At 40.9% G+C, this 25,086-nt stretch overlaps 1 protein-coding gene across 1 annotated transcript in view; it reads right to left on the bottom strand.

Moving 5' to 3' along the window:
• Positions 1 to 25,086, bottom strand: part of LOC138953485 (patched domain-containing protein 3-like) — an 83,568-nt gene that overhangs the window by 55,111 nt on the left and 3,371 nt on the right. Inside the window, exons 2-4 of the mRNA XM_070325328.1 lie at positions 18,678 to 18,891; positions 11,283 to 11,529; positions 6,956 to 7,188 (exon numbers count right to left, since the gene is read on the bottom strand). Of these exons, the coding sequence (XP_070181429.1) occupies positions 6,956 to 7,188; positions 11,283 to 11,529; positions 18,678 to 18,891 (694 nt within the window). The remainder of the gene's footprint in view (positions 1 to 6,955; positions 7,189 to 11,282; positions 11,530 to 18,677; positions 18,892 to 25,086) is intronic.

The raw sequence follows: 25,086 nt of genomic DNA, 5'->3' as shown, positions 1-25,086 counted from the left end.
TAGTGAAAATGTTCTCTTCACTTTGGCTTCATACCTGCAATACTGGTAGTGGTATGTTCAGTGTTGCTTGCAGTTGCATGTTATTGGTAGTTTAAATGTGTGCTCGCATTTCAAGTGTAGGCCATTTAATTTTTCAATGCTCCTTATCTTGTTTCCTGTGTAGAGCTATTTTGAGGTTAATCAGCATAATTCAACCTTTGTCAGTTGTGTCAATACATGTCACATTTATGCAAAATGATTTCAAAGTGTATGTTAAAGTGGTGTGTGTGTGTGCGTGTGTGTGTGTGTGTGTGTGTGTGTGTGATAGAAAGAGTGAAATCTGCTCTTGAATTGGAAGGAAATAGCAGCAGGTCAGATCATATACACATGTATGTATATATTCAAATTCAAGATTCCATCCAGTGAAAACATAACAGAAAAACTGTTGCTACTGCTCATGTGAGACACCTGAATCAGATACAATACACCACAGTTTAATTAACACATTCTTTAAACAATGCCTTCATCTTCAAATTCAAGATTCCGTCCAGTGAAAACATAACAGAAAGACTATTGCTACTGCTCATGGGAGACATCAGAATCAGATACAATACACCACAGTTTAATTAACATATTCTCTAGTCTAAACAATGCCTTCAGTTCACGAGGCTGTGTTTATGCAGCGTCACAGCAAGAATCACATGATACCAGTGCAAACATTGACAAGCCCAGATGATACAGTGACTATTTTGTCCAGTGTTACCACTTCTTCCTCTTCCCTTGCAAACAAAAGATCAGTCAGAATATCAGAGTTCAGAATTTTGTACTTTCCACAAAGAATACCGATAACTCGTTCAACATAAATTCTCAGATTAGCTATACTGTTCAAAAAAAGAAACGCATAGTTGCTACTTGCCAAATTTGTTTTATTTTTCTAAACAAGAAGGGCAAAGCCCATACGACTCACATGCTTTACACATTTTTCCTACCAAAATACATGTGACCTTGACCCAAGGTCAAGGTCATCCAAGGTCATGCAACACAAAGCTGTTAATTCAAGACATAGGAAGTACAATGGTGCTTATTGGCTCTTTCTACCATGAGATATGGTCACTTTTAGTGGTTCACTACCTTATTTTGGTCACATTTCATAAGGGTCAAAGTGACCTTGACCTTGATCATATGTGACCAAATGTGTCTCATGATGAAAGCATAACATGTGCCCCACATAATTTTTAAGTTTGAAACAGTTATCTTCCATAGTTCAGGGTCAAGGTCACTTCAAAATATGTATACAATCCAACTTTGAAGAGCTCCTGTGACCTTGACCTTGAAGCAAGGTAAACCAAACTGGTATCAAAAGATGGGGCTTACTTTGCCCTATATATCATATATAGGTGAGGTATTCAATCTCAAAAACTTCAGAGAAAATGGGAAAAATGTGAAAAATAGCTGTTTTTTAGGCAACATTTATGGCCCCTGCGACCTTGACCTTGAAGCAAGGTCAAGATGCTATGTATGTTTTTTGGGGCCTTGTCATCATACACCATCTTGCCAAATTTGGTACTGATAGACTGAATAGTGTCCAAGAAATATCCAACGTTAAAGTTTTCCGGACGGACGGACGGACGGACGGACGACTCGGGTGAGTACATAGACTCACTTTTGCTTCGCATGTGAGTCAAAAATTAACAGAAAATCCAATATTTAGATTATTTGTTTGAAATTTGGTATGGACACAGTTGAATGCACACACAGTTCATTTGCATCTTCAAATCAATCAGTCAATCAATACGATTGGGTGCCGAGGCTGTCAAGTCAGTAGGGGGTGTGACTGTCTTGAGCAGCAACAACTGCCCGGCACCTTCTGGGCATGGACTGGATCAGATGCCGGATATCTTGCTGTGGGATGGTGTCCCACTCCTCCTGAAGTGCCTGCAATAGATCGCGGTGATTTGCCGGCGCTTCTTCTCGCCTGCGCACACGTCTGTCCAATTCATCCCAGAGGTGTTCTATCGGGTTCATGTCTGGCGACATGGATGGCCAGGGAAGCACCTGGACATGGTGGTCGGTGAGGAACTGGGTGGTGAGTCGTGCTGTGTGCGGGCGAGCGTTGTCCTGCTGGAATATGGCATCCTGGTCAGCCAGAAGAGGAAGGGCGTGTGGGCGCAGAATTTCCTCCACGTATCGCTGGGCAGTTATGCGCCCTTGGACGTGCACCAGGGTGCTCCTTCCAGCGGTATTGATCGCCCCCCACACCATGACGCCTCCACCACCATGAACGGGTGCCTAATCCACACAGTTGGGCGCGTAACGTTCGTTTACTCTCCGGTAGACCCTCCTCCGACCATCATGTCGCTGGAGCAGGAAGTAGGACTCGTCGCTGAACCACACGTGTCTCCAGTGATTCCGGACGGTCCAGCGAAGGTGCTGGTTGCCCCACTGCACTCGGTTCTGGCGATGGCGGCGGGTGAGGACAGCTCCTCTGTGAGGTCTGCGAGCTCTCAAACCAGCTTCATGCAGGCGGTTCCGCACGGTCTGGTCCGATAATCGGTGTGGCCCGGGGAGAGCCTGGACAGAAGATGAGGCCGACAGGAAACGATTCCGGAGGTGGCGGAGCCGTATGAAGCGGTCGTGAGCAGCAGTTGTCGCCCTTGGTCTTCCCGCTCGTGGCAAGTCAGCAACGGAGCCAGTGGCTTGAAACCTGACCCACAGTCTACTGATGGTGCTCTGGGACACGTGGAAGTGCCTGGCGATTGCACTTTGACTTTGGCCTGCTTGTAAACGACCCAATGCAATTTGGCGGTCTTCTCTGCTCAATCGGGCCATCTTTCGTCGCTGAATTGTCGTCTGATTTCTTTGTGGCGAACAATCCGCTTTTATGGGTTTTGGAAGACATGGTGAGAGCTCAATATTCCCCGAGTTTCACGAGATTACACTGAAGCATGACGAATGGTCATGCCAAATGAGCAATTTTGACATTGTAGCCACTGATAACGCATGCGTCACGTGCAGAGCTCACTTGTGGCAATGGACGAAAGGTCGACGACCAGATAAACATTTTCTGCAGTTTGGTGGATATCCTTGTAGCCATATAATTAAATTAACCAAATATTACAAGCTATGCGTTTCTTTTTTTGAACAGTATAGTTTGCGTGTTGACTATCTCATAAGCTGTAAGCTGACTCTTCCCTCTTGTAAAGGCAGGGATTTTCACTTGTGCACCTCTCATAGCCACTAGTTCATTAATGTCAAATCCCCTGTCGGCCAAAATCACATCATTTTGTACAATATTGTCTAGATACCCACTATTTGCAGTGATGTGCTTGTCACTTGAAAGCCCACCCCACCCTTTAGAAATAAAAGAATTATGGCCTTGAGGTGTAATTGATATTAGGTATTTAATTGTATTGTTGTGCTTGTAGTTTGACCAGGTGAGTGCACTAGCATCAACACTGGAGGGTCTCTCAATGAATATATTTCAAAACAGTCAATAATGGACACTACTCTGCATCTTGAACACACACGGCCAGTACATGTACTGTGCAACTGACCTTGCCACGGAACGATCCAAGGGGGGCAATCTCAGTCATCTCAAAGAGGGAAATCCAAACGCAATCCGCTTTGTTCGATTTTACGGGCTTGGACGATAGAGAAAAATAAGAAAAGCAAAAGCTGGAGTCCAGTCTGGACGAAACTGCTATCAAGAACGCAGAATTAATTTCTTCTGAGTTTTTTTTTAGCCGTAAGCGCCATGTTTAACTGCTGTTCACAATGCAGCCGCAGTGAAACCAACAAAGGGGCCTCACTATGGAAGAGTTTCCTGCTCCGATAAACATGGTGCTTACGGCTAAAAAAAAACTCAGAAAAAGCAATTCTGCGTTCTTGATAGCAGTTTCGTCCAGACTGGACTCCAGCTTTTGCTTTTCTTATTTTTCTCTATCGTCCAAGCCCATAAAATCGAACAAAGCGGATTGCGTTTTGATTTCCCTCTTTGAGATGACTGAGATTGCCCCCCTTGGATCGTTCCGTGCCAAGGCCAGTTACACGGTACTGGCCGTGTGTGTTCAAGATGACTACTCTGTTCCATGGATAGGGAAGGAATTGTGGCGGTAGACTTGTCTTTATACTTCGCCTGTCTGTCCAGAAAACAAGTGGCTGCAGTCTGTGGTACATGATATGCACAGTCTCGTGAAAAACTTTGCTGGCAGTTGTTCTTGACACAGAAAAGATGTATGCCAGGTGTTGCAGAGGTGTGTTAAGGCGTATATATGCATGAATGAGAGCTTGAAACTGTGTCAGTGCTCTGCGCGAGTGTGTTGGCAAATGCCATGCAAGAAAATCAAATAATGTAACAAGTGTGAAGAAATTAGAAATCCCAGAAAAATATCGTACAGTATCGTCATTGTCCCTCAAAGAATCAAGTGTCATTTTTTTTCTTGGCAAGTTCGTCTTTAAGTTCCCGAGTTTCTAGCACCAGCCTGTTTAGTTCATCCCGTTGCTGCTTTTCTTCATCTTTAGAAATCCAGGCAAAATTGTCATAGGTTTCAGTCTGGCAGTAAGTACCGCCACAGTCACCTCTCTCGGGAAGAGGAGCAGCCAGTTCTGCTGTATCCGAAGTACCTTCACTTTCGCCATCAACAGCATCCTCTGCTAAATTAGGGTGAGAAGGAGTTGACTCACTCCCCACAAGCTTCTTCCTCTCCTTGAGTCTCTGGTACTGTCCTTGTTGGGCTGTCAGGCTGTGTCCCTGCACCATACCCAAGTTTCAAAGTAGGTGTTTACTTCCCACAGATGGTTGCCCTGCAGAAAAAATCAAAGGCAAATGTATTGTAAATTATGGATTGGGAGTTATTTTAAAAATAAGTCACCCAAACAAAATGAATGAGTAAATCTAGACACAGATCTACCCTTTAAAACTGAACTATAAAGTTGTATCAACAATGACCATTTAGTGTTCAAATAAATTCTGATTATCAAATCCAAGTATTTCACACCTATGGCATTCTCACAAGTCATGGTTTTGGGCAACCATGATAAGTTGTTATACTGAGAGTAAGTGTAAGACTGACTCACTCAGTCATAGACTGCACTCGGTGCAGGACTGACCGACTGTCCGCACACTACCATCACAACACAGCTTGCATAAAACACAGACTAACCAAGGCAGGTGAACAAAAGCATGAGTACTTACCATTGACAAAATGATCAGAGCACACGTATCTCCTAGCTGTTGATTCAAAGTTGAAATTCTTCAGCTGAAGCTGTGCCAACCATTCTCGCCCGCGTCGTGCAGTCAAATCCCTTGTCTCTTTGCCCTTTCCGTTGACAACAAATGGAACAGAAACGAATCTTCTGTCCCTATCTCTATCTTGTCTGTTATGGCAATGTTTAACACTACAACTAGAGACCATGTCGATAAATGCGGAAGATTCAGAGTGCAGATTTCGCGTGTTGCCTTCTCGCGAGTTCCGCCGGAATGCCAGAGGCAAGGCCGGACAACTCTGCACACGACTGTGTGACGTCATCGCGTCAGAGCTCATACCAAGTTGTGTTGTGTTGTGTAACCTACAGATAAAAAAAAAAGTGTAATCATGCAGTAAGAGAAATGGAAAGAGAAAGTTTTTGTTGAGACAGAACAGAAAACTTAGGACGGAAAACTTTTTTTCAACAACTTCAAGGGAGAGAATGCAAACACTAAACACTCCCGGTTATGACCTTGACCTTTTGTTTGTTTTCGCATTCAGTTCTTTTCGTACGGCAATTTCAGCTTGTAAAATAAACAAATTTACGAACATTTTCTGATAAATAATGTTTGGAGATACCTTGTATTGAATTATAGTATATACACAAAGAAAAAAAATGAAGCTTAGAAGTCAATTCTTGATTCCCCTAAATAATGAAAACTGCTTTCCCTAAACAATTCATTGTTTACGTAAATAATTCATTGTTTACGTAAATAATGATTTATTTAGCAACATTGCTGATTCTTTATAAACAATGTAATATAAGTCTAAATAATATATTGTTTACGTAAATAAATCATTATTTACGTAAACAATGAATTATTTACGTAAACAATGAATTGTTTAGGTAAATAATGAATTGTTTACGCAAACAAAAAATTATTTAGAATTGTTTTACATTGTTTATAAACAATTACTTATTTAGCACATGAGCTTCTAAATAATGATTATTTAGCTAAAACTGGTGAAAAAAACATGAAAAAGTATCCAAATAATTATTTGACAAACGGAATGCCATACTTTCCTGTCAAAAGCGTCCGACGGCTCGAGCAATACCTCAAGCCCACCATTGGCATGGCACAGAAATGAGCCAGTAACTGAAGCATGACAGCTTCTCTTTTTTAGAATTTTAACAAGAAGAGCAAACGCTCGATCGAGTCACTTTCGCAGTTCTGAATATTATATGAGGCATCAGATGGACAGGAAGAAATTGCTATTCACAACACAATGAGTCACGTTCACATAAAATTTGAGCCCGGTCACTTTTATAGTTTCCGAGAAAAGCCCAACGTTAAGTTGTGTGTTGCCGAACAGAAAAGGCTAGTTATCTCCCTTGTTTTTCTGATAACGTTCGTAAAAGGCTACAGATGTAAATACTTTGATGTAAAGAATAATCCTACAAAGTTTCAATCACATCCGATGAACTTTGTCAAAGATATAAAATGTCTAATTTTTCCTTTGACGCTGACCTGTGACCTTGAAAAAGGTCAAAGGTCAACGAAACCATCGTTAAAGTGTAGAGGTCATTGGAGGTCACGACTAAACAAAATATGAGCCCGATCGCTTTGATAGTTTCCGAGAAAAGTCCAACGTTAAGGTGGTGTCTACGGACGGCCGGCCGGACAGACTAACACTGACCGATTACATAGAGTCACTTTTTCTCAAGTGACTCAAAAACGAATGAAAGAAAGAAATAGTTAATGCCGCGTAAAAACGTCCTTATAACGTACCTGACTTTTAAAACTCTTGCAGCAACCAAGACTCCTGTCGCTGAGGCCTTGACCCCAGCCAGATTAAAGGAGAGGTCACTTGGTCCGTTTTCATCTCTGTAGTTGGGGTAGGGGACAGTGCCATTATCCACCCGTTCCTTGAAGGAAGGGGAAGTGATAGACTTGCCGTTAAACACGCACTGGTCTTGATTTCGTGCGCAGATATCCAACACTGTGTATGTCTTGCCCCCCTTCTGAGAAGGAGATAGGGAAAATTAAAACGTGACGCAGAAGCTCGGACGATGGCATAGTAACACAAACAGTGAAACGCACTAAGGCCTAAAAAAAAAAAAAAAATAGGTGTGGTTACGGTAACCCGACCTACCCTATTTTTAGGGGCCGACCCTATAACTTTTTATTACATTTATCAAAAAAACAAACAAGTCGCGTAAGGCGAAAATACAACATTTAGTCAAGTAGCTGTCGAACTCACAGAATGAAACTGAACGCAATGCAACGCAGCAAGACCGTATACTCGCAGCATCGTCAGTCCACCGCGCACGGCAAAGGCAGTGAAATTGACAAGAAGAGCGGTTTAGTAGTTGCGCTGAGAAGGATAGCACGCTTTTCTGTACCTCTCTTCGTTTTAACTTTCTGAGCGTGTTTTTAATCCAAACATATCATATCTATATGTTTTTGGAATCAGGAACCGACAAGGAATAAGATGAAAGTGTTTTTAAATTGATTTCGACAATTTAATTTTGATAATAATTTTTATATTTTTAATTTTCAGAGCTTGTTTTTAATCCAAATATAACATATGTATATGTTTTTGGAATCAGAAAATGATGGAGAATAAGATAAACGTAAATTTGGATCGTTTTATAATTTTTTTTTTTTTTTTTACAATTTTCAGATTTTTAATGACCAAAGTCATTAATTAATTTTTAAGCCACCAAGCTGAAATGCAATACCAAAGTCCGGGCTTCGTCGAAGATTACTTGACCAAAATTTCAACCAATTTGGTTGAAAAATGAGAGCGTGACAGTGCCGCCTCAACTTTCACGAAAAGCCGGATATGACGTCATAAAAGACATTTATCCAAAAAAATAAAAACGTATGGGGATTTCATACCCAGGAACTCTCATGTCAAATTTCATAAAGATCGGTCCAGTAGTTTAGTCTGAATCGCTCTACACACACACACAGACACACACACACACGCACGCACGCACATACACCACGACCCTCGTCTCGATTCCCCCCTCTGTGTTAAAACATTTAGTCAAAACTTGACAAAATGTAAACAAGTCGCGTAAGGCGAATATACAATATTTAGTCAAGTAGCTGTCGAACTCACAGAATGAAACTGAACGCAACGCAACGCAGCAAGACCGTATACTCGTAGCATCGTCACTCCACCGCCCGTGGCAAAGGCAGTGCCCGTGGAATTGACAAGAAGAGCGGGATATTCGTTGCGCTGAGAAGGATAGCACGCTTTTCTGTACCTCTCTTCGTTTTAACTTTCTGAGCGTGTTTTTAATCCAAACATATCATATCTATATATTTTTGGAATCAGGAACCGACAAGGAATAAGATGAAAGTGTTTTTAAATTGATTTCGAAAAAAAAATGTTGATAATAATTTTTATATATTTAATTTTCAGAGCTTGTTTTTAATCCGAATATAACATATTTATATGTTTTTGGAATCAGCAAATGATGGAGAATAAGATAAACGTAAATTTGGATCGTTTTATAAATTTTTATTTTTTTTTACAATTTTCAGATTTTTAATGACCTAAGTCATTAATTAATTTTTAAGCCACCAAGCTGAAATGCAATACCGAACCCCGGGCTTTGTCGAAGATTACTTGACCAAAATTTCAACCAATTTGGTTGAAAAATGAGGGCGTGACAGTGCCGCCTCAACTTTCACGAAAAGCCGGATATGACGTCATCAAAGACATTTATCAAAAAAATGAAAAAAACGTTCGGGGATTTCATACCCAGGAACTCTCATGTCAAATTTCCTAAAGATCGGTCCAGTAGTTTAGTCTGAATCGCTCTACACACACACACACACACACACGCACACACATACACCATACCCTCGTTTCGATTCCCCCTCGATGTTAAAATATTTAGTCAAAACTTGACTAAATATAAAAATGAAAACAAGAAAACGAGTGCAGAAAACGCAATGAAAGCGAAAGCGCTCGAGTCGTCATGCAGACGACAGACGATGCAAGGGAAATAACAAGGGAAAAAGGCCCAACAGACGCTTGCCGTGACAAAAATGGCGGCATCTTCTTCGGTTGTGAGTGCTTGGTTGTTCTGCTATTAAGAACAGAAAAAACAAGTCGCGTAAGGCGAAAATACAACATTTAGTCAAGTAGCTGTCGAACTCACAGAATGAAACTGAACGCAATGCAACGCAGCAAGACCGTATACTCGTGGCATCGTCAGTCCACCGCTCACGGCAAAGGCAGTGAAATTGACAAGAAGAGCGGTTTAGTAGTTGCGCTGAGAAGGATAGCACGCTTTTCTGTACCTCTCTTCGTTTTAATTTTCTGAGCGTGTTTTTAATCCAAACATATCATATCTATATGTTTTTGGAATCAGGAACCGACAAGGAATAAGATGAAAGTGTTTTTAAATTGATTTCGAAAATTTAATTTTTATATTAATTTTTATATATTTAATTTTCAGAGCTTGTTTTTAATCCAAATATAACATATTTTTATGTTTTTGGAATCAGCAAATGATGGAGAATAAGATGAATGTAAATGTGGATCGTTTTATAACAAAAATATTTTTTTTACAATTTTCAGATTTTTAATGACCAAAGTCATTAACTAATTTTTAAGCCACCAAGCTGAAATGCAATACCGAAGTCCGGGCTTCGTCGAAGATTACTTGACCAAAATTTCAACCAATTTGGTTGAAAAATGAGAGCGTGACAGTGCCGCCTCAACTTTCACGAAAAGCCGGATATGACGTCATCAAAGACATTTATCAAAAAAATGAAAAAAACGTATGGGGATATCATACCCAGGAACTCTCATGTCAAATTTTATAAAGATCGGTCCAGTAGTTTAGTCTGAATCGCTCTACACACACACACAGACAGACACACACACACACACACACACGCACATACACCACGACCCTCGTCTCGATTCCCCCCTCTACGTTAAAACATTTAGTCAAAACTTGACTAAATGTAAAAAGAAAACAAGTCGCGTAAGGCGAAAATACAACATTTAGTCAAGTAGCTGTCGAACTCACAGAATGAAACTGAACGCAATGCCATTTTTCAGCAAGACCGTATACTCGTAGCATCGTCAGTCCACCGCTCATGGCAAAGGCAGTGAAATTGACAAGAAGAGCGGGGTAGTAGTAGCGCTAAGAAGGATAACACGCTTTTCTGTACCTCTCTTTGTTTTAACTTTCTGAGCGTGTTTTTAATCCAAACATATCATATCTATATGTTTTTGGAATCAGGAACCGACAAGGAATAAGATGAAAGTGTTTTTAAATTGATTTCGACAATTTAATTTTGATAATAATTTTTATATTTTTAATTTTCAGAGCTTGTTTTTAATCCAAATATAACATATTTATATGTTTTTGGAATCAGAAAATGATGGAGAATAAGATGAACGTAAATTTGGATCGTGTTATAATTTTTTTTTTTTTTTTTTTTACAATTTTCAGATTTTTAATGACCAAAGTCATTAATTAATTTTTAAGCCACCAAGCTGAAATGCAATACCGAAGTCCGGGCTTCGTCGAAGATTACTTGACCAAAATTTCAACCAATTTGGTTGAAAAATGAGGGCGTGACAGTGCCGCCTCAACTTTCACGAAAAGCCGGATATGACGTCATCAAAGACATTTTATCAAAAAAGTGAAAAAAACGTTCGGGGATTTCATACCCAGGAACTCTCATGTCAAATTTCATAAAGATCTGTCCAGTAGTCTGAATCGCTCTACACACACACACAGACAGACACACACACACACATACACCACGACCCTCGTCTCGATTCCCCCCTCTACGTTAAAACATTTAGTCAAAACTTGACTAAATGTAAAAAAGTGATTGCCTACCTTCCTACCCTATTTTTTTTGGCTATGTTACCTTAACCACACCTATTTTTTTTTTTTTGCCTAATCAATTATGCACGCAAGAACACACACACACACAGACACACACACACACAAAGCTCAAGTCTCTCAGATACTATCCATCTCTTTTAACTCGCTCACTTCAACTTGACTGACCGTGTGTCCTGAGCGCCCAGTTAATTATAATAATTGTCTCTTTCGCTAAAGGCACTCACCTTTATTTGTATGGCCTCGATCTTCTTAATGACCCCCCGTATCACGTCCATGGCCTTTTCTTCAAAAATGTTGTATTGTTGTTGGTCAATGTCGACGTCAGCGGTTTCAAATGTATTGGTATTGACCTTGTCCTTGCCCCCTCGGCGGAAAAGTAGGACAGCCATGGTAGGAACTTCGCTAAGTCCGAAAGCGTCAAAATTCCAGGAGGTGGAATCTGGAAAATTATCCCTCAATCTTTGGCGATCGCTGCAACAAAGATCATAAGACTAGAGTTGAGTTGGTGGTCTCTATTGTGGCTTTGCCAACGGCTATATGCTGAAAGCACCGCTCATTATTGTGGCAGGTTTACGTGATTTACCAAGGCCGACCTATATCAACCAGGCCAGGGTCCTCACACTCATGTTCAAAGGTCATCAAGTACTAGATCTAGAAGTAGAAGTGTGTTAGGTTTTGAAGATCTAGCTTCACAATTCGACTACAGGCTATAAGGCTATGGCAATCCGTTATGGCAATCCGTTTGTAAAGAAATTAGGTGTTTTCGTGTTGATCTAAATAATGAATTATTTAGCTAAATAATTCATTATATAGCTAAATAATGCATTATTTACCTAAATAATTCATTATTTACACAAAAGTCAAAAATGTGATTGTTGTAATTAAATAAATCTTTTATTTACTAAACAATTCATTATTTAAGTAAATAATGCATTATATAATAAAAAATGCATTATTTACTATATAATGCATTATATACTATATAATGCATTATATACTATATAATGCATTATATACTATATAATTCATTATATACTAAATAATTCATTATTTAATGCATTATATATGTATATAATGAATTATATACTATATAATGCATTATATACTATATAATGCTTTATATACTATATAATGCATTATATACTATATAATGCAACTCGACTCTGAAAACGGAACTAGCTCTATGTTAAATATTTATCGAGTGGTTCTTGTTTTCTTTACGTGCGGGAACCAATCAAAATGGCAAACGTAAATGAAATTGTTGCAGCCGTAACAAGTGCTGTCACTGCTGCCCTGAGGCCAGTAGATCTAGTGGAATGCATGAATGGAGACTACCATAGTAAGCAACTAAACGTAGGTTCGAACTAAGCGGTTGGTAACTAAAGCAATAGTTAGTCTGCAATGCGTGAGAGCGAACTTAGTCGAGACTGCTCAGTTACCAACTAAAAGCGTTGGTCCGAACTTTGATGTGACGTCACGGGGAATCCCCGTCCCTGCGCGGGCGCGGTGAACTCTTCACCTTCGAAAGTGGTAAACAAACCAGCATGGGAGCATGGTAACAGTGCGAACGTGGTTGATCGATGCAATATTATTTTGGCAAGCAAACAAGACAAACATATAAGCGGAACGCAAACGTTTCTCTCAGTTCTTCCGCACATTACGAGAGCTAAAACTGCCCGGCCGGGGAGATGTCGAAGATTTGAGTGATGGCTCAGTCGGTATGTACTGGGAAAAGGTCCGTGTCCCTCATAATGATTGTGCATTTAAAGCAAAGCTGGAACTTTGCAACAGGCAATGATGTATGGATGTATTTAAGTTTGTGTTTCAATTTATGGGAGCGAGACTGACAATTTCTGAACTGAAAAAAGTCGTGTTTTGTGGAGTTTAGAGTTGTCAGTAGAGACCGAGTCAATCGTTGAAGAGAAATAATTGCATGGTTCACCTATGGACAGTTAGACGACCATAAAATCGCACCATAGGTACGTCATGAAGCTTTCTAAGTTCTACACTATACAACAAAAGAAAATTAAATGAGGGAATCAAGACATAATAGATCAACTCTCTCTCTTTCTCTCTCAGTCTATCTCTCTCTCACACACACACACACGCATACGCACACACACTCTCTCTCTCTCTCTCTCTCTCTCTCTAAACCGCTAAGAGGGAGGGAGAGAGTTGAGAACAAGAGTGCCAGATAAAGGAAGGAATGTAATTTGGAGCTGTCATTAAACAAATAAAAAATAAAAAAAGCAAGTTAGCAAGAAAATCCTTGAAAATGTGTGATGTCATATAGGTACAAAAGGAGCCAACAACGTTTTGGCCTGGTGTTCTACTTACAAAATAAATTAGTAAAAGAATATTGAGATGTAAAGAGAAAAGATTAACTTGAAACACTACCGAATTACAAGACATCATCAGTGATTTGAATCATGCACTTATGATTTTAGTATTTATTTTTCAGATCTCTATCAATTAGTCATTTTCTTTCCCAATTTGAGTTTTGGCTAGCCCAGACAGAATATGTATACTCAGACACTTGAGTGACCTCATTTCTGACACTATGACATCATAACATGATGTCATCACCAAGAGTCGATGACTGTGACCGAATCAAACAATGACATCATAGCTCAATGAGGTCAAGACTTATATCCTTGATAGCTCAGTGGACATTTTCAGTTGTTAAAATCTGTTCTTGCAAACATTATCATGCTGTATGGCAATCCGAATGGTGCAAATGTCCCTTCTAGCTCTTGATGTCTAAATAACGCATTATTTAGCTAAATAACGCGTTATTTAGCTAAACAATGCTTTATTTAACTATATCATGCATTATTTAGCTAAATAATGCATTGTTTAACTTAAACAATGCATTATTTACAGATACAGAAAAAAGAGAGCACAAAGCACTAAACAATGCATTGTTTAGCATAAATAATAGATTGTGTCTGTAAATAACTCATTATTTATAAATAATTACGCGTTTTCTCTAAACAATATATTATATGTAAATAAAGTGTTATTTAGATAAATAAAATATTATTTAAATAAATAAAATATTATTTAGATAAATAAAATATTATTTGGATAAATAAAATATTGTATGTAAATAAAATATTATTTAGATAAATAAAATATTATTTAGATAAATAAAATATTATTTAGATAAATAATTTATTATTTACTGTTTTTGCCTTGAAATAGTATTATTACGCTAAATAATGCTTTATATAGCTATATAATAGGTTTCCGCTATATAATTCATGATTTGGTAAATAATACATTATATACCGTAAATAAAATATTATTTACCGTAAACAATATTCATTGTTTAGCGCAGTGCATCGAAGCCGATATTTCTCTTGTTGTTTTTTACCACGTGTTTCCGTGGATCCACGAGAGCTCTGTTGATTCTCAAACTGACCAATCAGACAACTAGCATCTGTCTCGGCGTACTAAAGCTACATCCGCTTCGCTTCCGACCATCTTCTTGTCAGGTGGCTAACTTCAACTGATGGTACAACAGCAGCAATTTAGTTCGCAGTCGTTCATTCTCCATGTCCAGATGTAAAAGATGTTCCCCCATAAAACTTTAAAATACGAACCCTTTGCAGTGCCAGTTCCTGGACAACCGCTGTAGTTAGAGTTCTGATCAATTCAGCGGGAACGTTCCCTTGTGCTTGTGTAGCCATCTTGATTACATTTGGATTGGATTGGATTGGATTGGATTGGATAAGATTTACAGTCCAGTGAGGTTACCCTCATGGAAATTCGGGCTGCTTTCTCCCCGGGGAAAGCGAGCTGCCATACACACGGCGCTACCCATATTTTTTTTCCTGCATGCGTGTATTCATGTTTCCTGAGACTTAATGCCGTGTGAGATGGAATTTTTTTTTTTACTTTATTCCAAGTCCCACGGGTATTTGATGGACATTTTTATCTATGCCTATACAATTTTGCCAGGAAAGACCCTTTTGTCAATCGTGGGATCTTTAACGTGCACACCCCAATGTAGTGTACACGAAGGGACCTCGGTTTTTCGTCTCATCCGAAAGACTAGCACTTGAACCCATCATCTAGGTTAGGAAAGGGGGGAGAAAATTGCGGCCTGACCCAGGCCTGAACACGCAACCTCTCGCTTCCGAACGCAAGTGCGTTACCACTCGGCCACCCAGTCCCTTGGCGGAACAGGATGTGTAGTACTGGATACTGGGTTTGCCAAGACAGTGGAGAATCAACAGCGCTCTCTCGGATCCACGGAAACACGTGGGAAAAAACAACAAGAGAAAAAACGGCTTCGCGATGCGCTAAACAATGAATTGTTTACGGTATATAATGTTTTATTTACGGTATATAATGTATTATTTACCAAATCATGAATTATATAGCGGAAACCTATTATATAGCTATATAAAGCATTATTTAGCGTAATAATACTATTTCAAGGCAAAAACAGTAAATAATAAATTATTTATCTAAATAATAAATTATTTATCTAAATAATAAATTATTTATCTAAATAATATTTTATTTATCTAAATAATATTTTATTTAGATAAATAATATTTTATTTACATATAATATTTTATTTATCTAAATAATATTTTATTTATCTAAATAATATTTTATTTATCTAAATGATATTTTATTTATCTAAATAACACTTTATTTACATATAATATATTGTTTAGAGAAAACGCGTAATTATTTATAAATAATGAGTTATTTACAAACACAATCTCTTATTTATGCTAAACAATGCATTATTTAGTGCTTTGGGCTCTCTTTTTTCTGTATCTGTAAATAATGCATTGTTTAATTTAAACAATGCATTATTTAGCTAAATAATGCATGATATAGCTAAATAAAGCATTGTTTAGCTAAATAACGCGTTATTTAGCTAAATAATGTGTTATTTAGACATCAAGAGCTAAAAGGGACATTTGCACCATTCGGATTGCCATAATGCTGGGACTCTAAGAATTGATGAAAATAAGCCACATTGTGGTCATGTCTGCTGATTACCAACACCCACAATTTCGTGAAATGTGGAGGCTTTTGCTCCCACAATAACTGAAAACAAGAAGGGCAAAGCCCATACGACTCACATGCTTGACCTTGACCTTTACATGACCTTGACCTTCAGGGTCAAGGTCAAATAACTAAACCTAGCAATGACATCATACACTAAGAACTGCTTTACACATTTTTCCTACCAAAATACATGTGACCTTGACCCAAGGTCAAGGTAATCCAAGGTCATGCAACACAAAGCTGTTAATTCAAGACATAGGAAGTACAATGGTGCTTATTGGCTCTTTCTACCATGAGATATGGTCACTTTTAGTGGTTCACTACCTTATTAATTTTGGTCACATTTCATAAGGGTCAAAGTGACCTTGACCTTGATCATATGTGACCAAATGTGTCTCATGATGAAAGCATAACATGTGCCCCAAATAATTTTTAAGTTTGAAACAGTTATCTTCCATAGTTCAGGGTCAAGGTCACTTCAAAATATGTATACAATCCAACTTTAAAGGACCCTTGCGACCTTGACCTTGAAGCAAGGTCAACCAAACTGGTGTCCAAAGATAGGGCTTACATTGCCCTGTATAGCATACATAGCTAAGGTTGCCATTCTCGATAACTTCAGAAAAAAATGCGAAAATGTGAAAAAGGGTCGTTTTTAAGACAACAATTACGGCCCCTGTGACCTTGAACTTGAAGTGAGGTCAAGTTGCTGCACATGTTTTTTGAGATCTTGTAACCATACACCATCAGGCCACAGCTGGGGCCAGTTTCATAAGCCAGAAAGACAGTCGACCGACTGCAGTTGTCCGAGATAACCACAGTAATCCGACGTAATCGGGTTTCACGAACAAAATTTCGGTCGACTGACTGCGGGTCGTCTCACCGGAAGTCGGCCGAACACGGTGAAGCTCTCCCCCCAACACTGTGTTCGGCTTACTGCGGTAAACCGAAAAAAAATGTAATTATCCGCACAGTCAATGGCAGAATGCTCACACTTGTTTGGATTGTGAGCCAAACCTTGTGATTGTTCTTCGAAATGTATCTATCATGACGCAGTAATCCAGGAGACAAGTCAGGGTTATGTCTTGAAGACGTCACATTATGGCGTAAGAGGGTTCGACGTCACGCGAAGGAATTACTGAAAGTCTCGGTCATTGTTATTTTCAGCGGGCCGAGACTTGTTTTTTCTTCGAAATCGGCCATTTCCACGTGCGAATGAGCAAACGGAAGTGGTAATGTTGCTAAATTTAGCCCTCGACTTGGCCATTCGGATTACTGTACAGTCGGTCGACTGCGGTTGTCCGCGGGTGACGGTGATTCGCTCATGAAACGCGCTTTTCGGTGACCCGGCGATCAACCACAGTCCATCGACTGGGCAGTCCATCGACTGTCAGTCGGTTCACTGCTATCTTATGAAACTGGCCCCAGGTGTTGATAGACTTAATAGTGTCCAAGAAATATCCAACGTTAAAGTTTTCCGGACGGACGGACGGACGGACGGACGGACGGACGACTCGGGTGAGTACATAGACTCACTTTTGCTTCGCATGTGAGTCAAAAACTCAATGTAAAGCTTTTACAAATATGACCCCGTTGGGACCCCAAAATGTGACGTGGGTCAACCAAACTAGGATCACGTCGGTAGATTATCAAACCCTTGAAGTGTTCAAAGTTTCAAAGCACTAGCTTCAAAACCGCCTGAGATAACCTCAATGTTGAGTTATTATGAATCAAACATGACTCCATGTGACGCCAAAACTTGACGAGGTTCAATCAAACTTACGTCAACTCGGGAGATTATCCAACAATAGAAATGTGCATAGTATCAAAGCTCTAGCTTCAAAAACATCCGAGATAACCTCAACGTTAAGTTTTTATAAAACGAACATGACCCCGCTGTGACCCCCAAATTTGACAAGGGTCAACCGAATTGGGGTCACTTCGTAAGATCATCAAACCCTAAAAGTGCGCAAAGATTCAGAGGTCTAGCTTTAAAATCTTCTGAGATAACCTCAACGTTAATTTTTTTTGTCCAGGGATACAACCGGACACATATCAATTATAATACTCATTAATTACTCAGGTGAGTCAAAAACGTTCAACAAATTAATGTATGTCCATATCTGGCATGCACTTGACCACGCTTTGACCTTGACATTTGATGAGGTTCAATCAGGATTGATCGAGGAACTTCAAAGGTACGTAAAGTTTCAAAGCTCTAACTATAACAACATTAAAGAATTTTCGTTTTGCTTATTGGAACAGGAACCCGAAGCAACGTTTAGAATGTAAGTAAAGTTAGCCAGATTATAGCACTGTCTGGAGGTCATCAAACCAAAAGAAGTGTACACACTTTCAAAGTTCTAGCTTCAAAAACAAATGAATCGAGAAATTGTCAACGTTAAGATTTGTGTCTTATGACGACCAGCCGGTCGCCCGGCCAGACACTTACTGCGGATTTACTGACACCAAAGTTCGCTCAAACCAAAACAAGAAACGCCTGAGTCAGAGTGAAAGGAACAGTTGTGACAGACCAACAATCCCCCCCCCCCCCCTACACACAAACACCCACCCTCCCTAATCACCTGTAGATCCGACTGTCCTGCGGGGTGAAGAGCTTCTCGGTGTCAACGTTCTCGTTAATAGCGAGTATGCCGCAGCCCAGACCCAGGCAGACGATAAGAGGGACAACGCTGAACCACACCGGATGACGACCAACCAGCACGCCGAACTGGTAGAAAGTCTCCGACACCTTATCCTTCACGCAGATGTAGAGGTTGTCGATTTGGAAGACTAACCCTACAATAAAAAATAACATTCTCACCAGTCAACAACAACAACAACAACAACAACAACAACAACAACAACAACAACAACAACAACAACAACAACAACAACAACAGTTTGTCCAACATGAAGGACGCTTTTACACTACAGTCAGGGGCGGATCAGTTCATTTTATGGGGGGGGGGGGGGGGGGGTTTCCAAAAGTATATTGTGAAGATATGGGTGTGAAGGCGCGAAGCGCCGAGCTGACGGCGCAAAGCGTCTAGCTTGCTATGGGGGTCCGGGGGCATGCCCCCCCGGAAAATTTGAAACAAGAAGGGCAAAGCCCATACGACTCACATGCTTGACCTTTACATGACCTTGACCTTCAGGGTCAAGGTCAAATAACTAAACCTAGCAATGACATCATACACTAAGAACTGCTTTACACATTTTTCCTACCAAAATACATGTGACCTTGACCCAAGATCAAGGTCATCCAAGGTCATGCAACACAAAGCTGTTAATTCAAGACATAGGAAGTACAATGGTGCTTATTGGCTCTTTCTACCATGAGATATGGTCACTTTTAGTGGTTCACTACCTTATTTTGGTCACATTTCATAAGGGTCAAAGTGACCTTGACCTTGATCATATGTGACCAAATGTGTCTCACGATGAAAGCATAACATGTGCCCCACATAATTTTTAAGTTTGAAACAGTTATCTTCCATAGTTCAGGGTCAAGGTCACTTCAAAATATGTATACAATCCAACTTTGAAGAGCTCCTGTGACCTTGACCTTGAAGCAAGGTAAACCAAACTGGTATCAAAAGATGGGGCTTACTTTGCCCTATATATCATATATAGGTGAGGTATTGAATCTCAAAAACTTCAGAGAAAATGGGAAAAATGTGAAAAATAGCTGTTTTTAGACAACATTTATGGCCCCTGCGACCTTGACCTTGAAGCAAGGTCAAGATGCTATGTATGTTTTGGGGGCCTTGTCATCATACACCATCTTGCCAAATTTGGTACTGATAGACTGAATAGTGTCCAAGAAATACCCAACGTTAAAGTTTTCCGGACGGACGTACGTCCGGACGGACGGACGGGGGGGGACGGACGGACGAACGACTCGGGTGAGTACATAGACTCACTTTTGCTTCGCATGTGAGTCAAAAAAGGATGCAAAATGGTGCAATCTGGTGCATTCTGATAATGATCATTATCAGTTTCAGGCAGCAGATTTTGTCACTGATTAATACCCCAAAAATTGAAACTCAACCCCAAAAAACACAAAAAAATATTTTTATTTTGTGGCTGGGGGGGGGGGTGGGTTTCCGGAAACCCCAGACCCCCCCCCCCCCCCCCTCGTCCGCCCCTGACAGTATCCATCACATGTACAGCCGGATGGCCATATCTCAAAATTTTAACTCGCCAGCCGGGCGAGTAACTTTGAGAAAGTCCCTAGCCAACCAGAAATGGCGCTGGCCCGGTACATAAGCTTACCACACAACAAATTATGAGTGTTACTGCTAGATTTCTGTACACAATTAAAACAGCGGTGACACGCTTGGGGGAGCATCGTTCTTGTTTCATTGAACATTGCGATGATTTTGCAGACGACAGACTGATCTGCAGTGTTTATATGGTTTTAAAACTCAATAGTACACAGGGCCGGACCAAATGAGTTGTAAGGGGGGGGGGGGGGGGGGGTTCCTCCTTTTTGGGGGGGGGGGGGCAAATCAGCAAAGTGGCGAAGCCACAAGCGAACTAGGGGGGTCCGGGGGCATGCTGCCCCCGAAAAATGTTTGAAATCTGTGCAATCTGGTGCATTCTGGGCCTTGTTTTGAGGGTTAAGAGCAGCATTGTTTTGGTGCTAAAACAAGTAAAACAAGAAGGGCAAAGCCCATACGACTCACATGCTTTACACATTTTTCCTACCAAAATACATGTGACCTTGACCCAAGGTCAAGGTCATCCAAGGTCATGCAACACAAAGCTGTTAATTCAAGACATAGGAAGTACAATGGTGCTTATTGGCTCTTTCTACCATGAGATATGGTCACTTTTAGTGGTTCACTACCTTATTTTGGTCACATTTCATAAGGGTCAAAGTGACCTTGACCTTGATCATATGTGACCGAATGTGTCTCATGATGAAAGCATAACATGTGCCCCACATAATTTTTAAGTTTGAAACAGTTATCTTCCATAGTTCAGGGTCAAGGTCACTTCAAAATATGTATACAATCCAACTTTGAAGAGCTCCTGTGACCTTGACCTTGAAGCAAGGTAAACCAAACTGGTATCAAAAGATGGGGCTTACTTTGCCCTATATATCATATATAGGTGAGGTATTGAATCTCAAAAACTTCAGAGAAAATGGGAAAAATATGAAAAATAGCTGTTTTTTAGGCAACATTTATGGCCCCTGCGACCTTGACCTTGAAGCAAGGTCAAGATGCTATGTATGTTTTTTGGGGCCTTGTCATCATACACCATCTTGCCAAATTTGGTACTGATAGACTGAATAGTGTCCAAGAAATATCCAACGTTAAAGTTTTCCGGACGGACGGACGGACGTCCGGACGTCCGGACGGACGGACGGACGGACGGACGACTCGGGTGAGTACATAGACTCACTTTTGCTTCGCATGTGAGTCAAAAACCAAACACTCAAAGCAAGGTACATGCTTTTTCCAGGGGTGGGGTTCCGGAACCCCTGGAACCCCCACCCCCCCCTTCCCCCCCCCCCCCCCCCCCCCCCCCCCCCCCCCCCCCCCCCTGGGTCCGGCCCTGGTACAACCAACAGTTTTGCTGCCAGGCGGTTTTTACTAGCCGGGCGGAGTTTTCACTCGCCCCTGGCAATCGGGCGGACGATTTGGCCATCCCTGACTAAAAAGATTTATTGTGAACTGCAAAGTTACCTACACTGGAAGGAATTACGTACCATTACGGAATATAGATCTACATGTACTGTCTTAGTTTGCCGTGTTTAACGTTTCCCTGCATGGTCTAGAAGGAAATGCATACTTTAGATCTAGATCTAGCTATTTTAAAGGCACAGTAAGCCTCCCGTAAACTATCACAGAGCTCCCCGAGCGTCTACATACAGTACAAGCACACTTCCATTTGAACGCTCACCGAACGGGAACATCATGGCTGCTTTCTGTCGAGCGTGAGAAATGTTCAAAGAATTTATTTTCGTGGACTTGGTCCTCTACAACAATGGCGCCTCGTTTTGGTGCTGGACGGCTGTTATGAATATTCAATACCGGAAATCACGCCCGGACAGTAAGCCTCCCGTAAACCATCACAGATACTGTCAGGCTTTTACACACAGTACAAACACCCTTCTATTTGAACGCTCACCAAACGGGAACATCCTAAAGAGCGAGCAATTTTTAAAGAATTAATTTTGCAGATTGTCTCGAACACTTTTTGGACCCATCCTGAACTCAGGTCAAAAATGAGTTACTTCCCTTCGGGTCTCATTCTATCGATGTAAACTGGCCATAGCCGTGGATCGATGATTATCAGAATGTTTTTGGACCGTGGTGCGTTTTTGCGCTAACTTTTAAAATCTAAACTTATAAATTGACAGCTTGTTACACAAACATTCTTTAATCATAAAAGAATTCTTTTTTCATCAAGACAAGATCAGTACAGTACAATTCGAAGTTGTGAAAGTTTGACTATTCCCCTCCCCTCCCCAGTGCCGCTGATCGAACTTTGGATCATTTAATTATTCCCCCCTTGGATTCTAATTAGTGATGAGAAATGTGACCCTCCACCACGGAATGAGTCGCATGTCACCTTTTCATGATTTACATTTTTTCCATTTTCTTAAAGAGTGTTTTATTCTCTATCTAGTGGTGAAACCCGTTTTAGAAAAGAGCGAAACCTGTTCGAGTTATAACTTATAAGCCTGTGACTATGGTGACCCTCACACTGTTACTAGACACACCCCGGACTTATATTATGCCTAGCGCAGAACCGCGTGAGGTGACATGCGACTCATTTCGTGGTGGAGGGTCACAAATGGTATTTTGACTTTGATATTAGCTTCGACGCAAAATTTTATTTTTTTAATTCAAGGGACGTAACCCCTTGGTGCGTTTTCGAATAGATCGTAACTGAATCGATCGAGTTAGACTACATCACAAATCTGCTTCAGTTGCAAAATCTTGCTTTTCTCCCTCGAGATAATTGTACCGCTTGAAATTAGCGGAGAAACATTCAGGTCACACACATCTATCATTCTATGCTTAATAGCTGCATGTACGAAATACCGAATCAGCAAAACAGGAATGGTATTGGTAGGTCATTGGAGCGTTTGATTCATGACAAAAGAAAACATTACATTTACAGTACTTTAAAGTCAGTGTGCTTCTTATACTTAGTGGACAGACAGACAAACATTTAGAATACAGATAACGAACTTATCCCAAAATCCTGCAAAATCTTGGAACCGGTTAGCCGTTTATCTGTTTTTGGATTTCTACGAAACAAGTCAATAAGACTAAGCTTAGTAGACTACTTAAAAGAAACAAGAGAGAATTAAGTAGATGTGCAACGCCAAGGCACTGCATACCCCAGCGAAAGACAAACCTCTCTCTCTCTCTCTCTCTCTCTCTCTCTCTCTCTCTCTCTCTCTCTCTCTCTCTCTCTCTCTCTCTCTCTCTCTCTCTCTCTCTCTCAAACACACACGAACACACACACACACACACACATACCCCAAGTTACACACGTACACACGCACTCACTCACTCTCTCACACACAGTTCATACACACAAAACACACCCCCATACGCACATATAAACAAACACACACATACACTTACGCACACGTACAAACACACACCCACCCACCCACTCTCTCTCTCTCTCTCTCTCTCTTTTTCTCTCTTATACAAACAAACACACACCCATACAAACAGACACACACCCACACACACACACACACACATGTACATAGGCACGCATGTACGCACGCACACACCCGCAGACACACACACACACACACACACACACACTCACACACACACACTCACACATTGACTCACACAAATCTCATACACACAAATCACACTCATACGCACATACACGGTTGGCCTAGTGGTAAGGCGTCCGCCCCGTGATCGGGAGGTCTTGGGTTATATTAGAACCCAGGCCGGATCATATCTAAGACTTTAAAATTGGCAATCTACTGGCTGCTCCGCCTGGCGTCTGGCATTATGGGGTTAGTGCATGCTAGGACTGGTTGGTCCGGTGTCAGAATAATGTGACTGGGTGAGACATGAAGCCTGTGCTGCGACTTCTGCCTTGTGTGTGGCGCACTTTATATCTCAAAGCAGCACCGCCCTGATAATTATGGCCCTTCGTGGTCGGCTGGGCGTTAAGCAAACAAACAAATACGCACATAGACAGACGGACACACACACCTTTACTAACAAACACATATACACACTCATACACACACAAACATACACACAAAGTCATGCACACACACATTCACACACACACACACTCTTTCTTCCTCTCTCTCAGTCTTTCTTACACACACACACACACACACACACACACACACACACACACACACACACACACACACACACACACGTCACACACGCACACATACACACACTCACTCACACGCACTCACTCACTCTCTCACAAAAACTTCATAGACACAAAACACACACCCATACGCACATATGGACAGACGGACATACACACCTTTACAAACAAACACACATACACATAAACGTATGCACACACACACACACCACACACACACTCACACACACGAGTACAGACTCATGCACGCGTGCGCGCGCACACACACACACACACACACACACACAAATACACACACACACGCACACCCCACACACACACGAGTACAGACTCATACACGCGTGCGCCGTGCGCACACACACACGAGTACAGACTCATGCACGCGTGCGCACACACACATACACACAAATACACACACACACGCACACACACTCACATACACACACGAGTACAGACTCATGCACGCGTGCGCACACACACACACACACACACACAAATACACACATACACACACACTCACACACACCACACACACACTCACACACACACGAGTACAGACTCATGCACGCGTGCGCACACACACACACACACACACACACACACACACACACACACACACACACACAAACAGTAACACTAACA

Source organism: Littorina saxatilis, linkage group LG17 (genome assembly GCF_037325665.1).
Source record: "Littorina saxatilis isolate snail1 linkage group LG17, US_GU_Lsax_2.0, whole genome shotgun sequence".
NCBI classification, from domain to species: domain Eukaryota; kingdom Metazoa; phylum Mollusca; class Gastropoda; order Littorinimorpha; family Littorinidae; genus Littorina; species Littorina saxatilis.
Note: the sequence above shows the minus strand (reverse complement) of the source record. Positions and strands in the feature narration are given on the sequence as shown.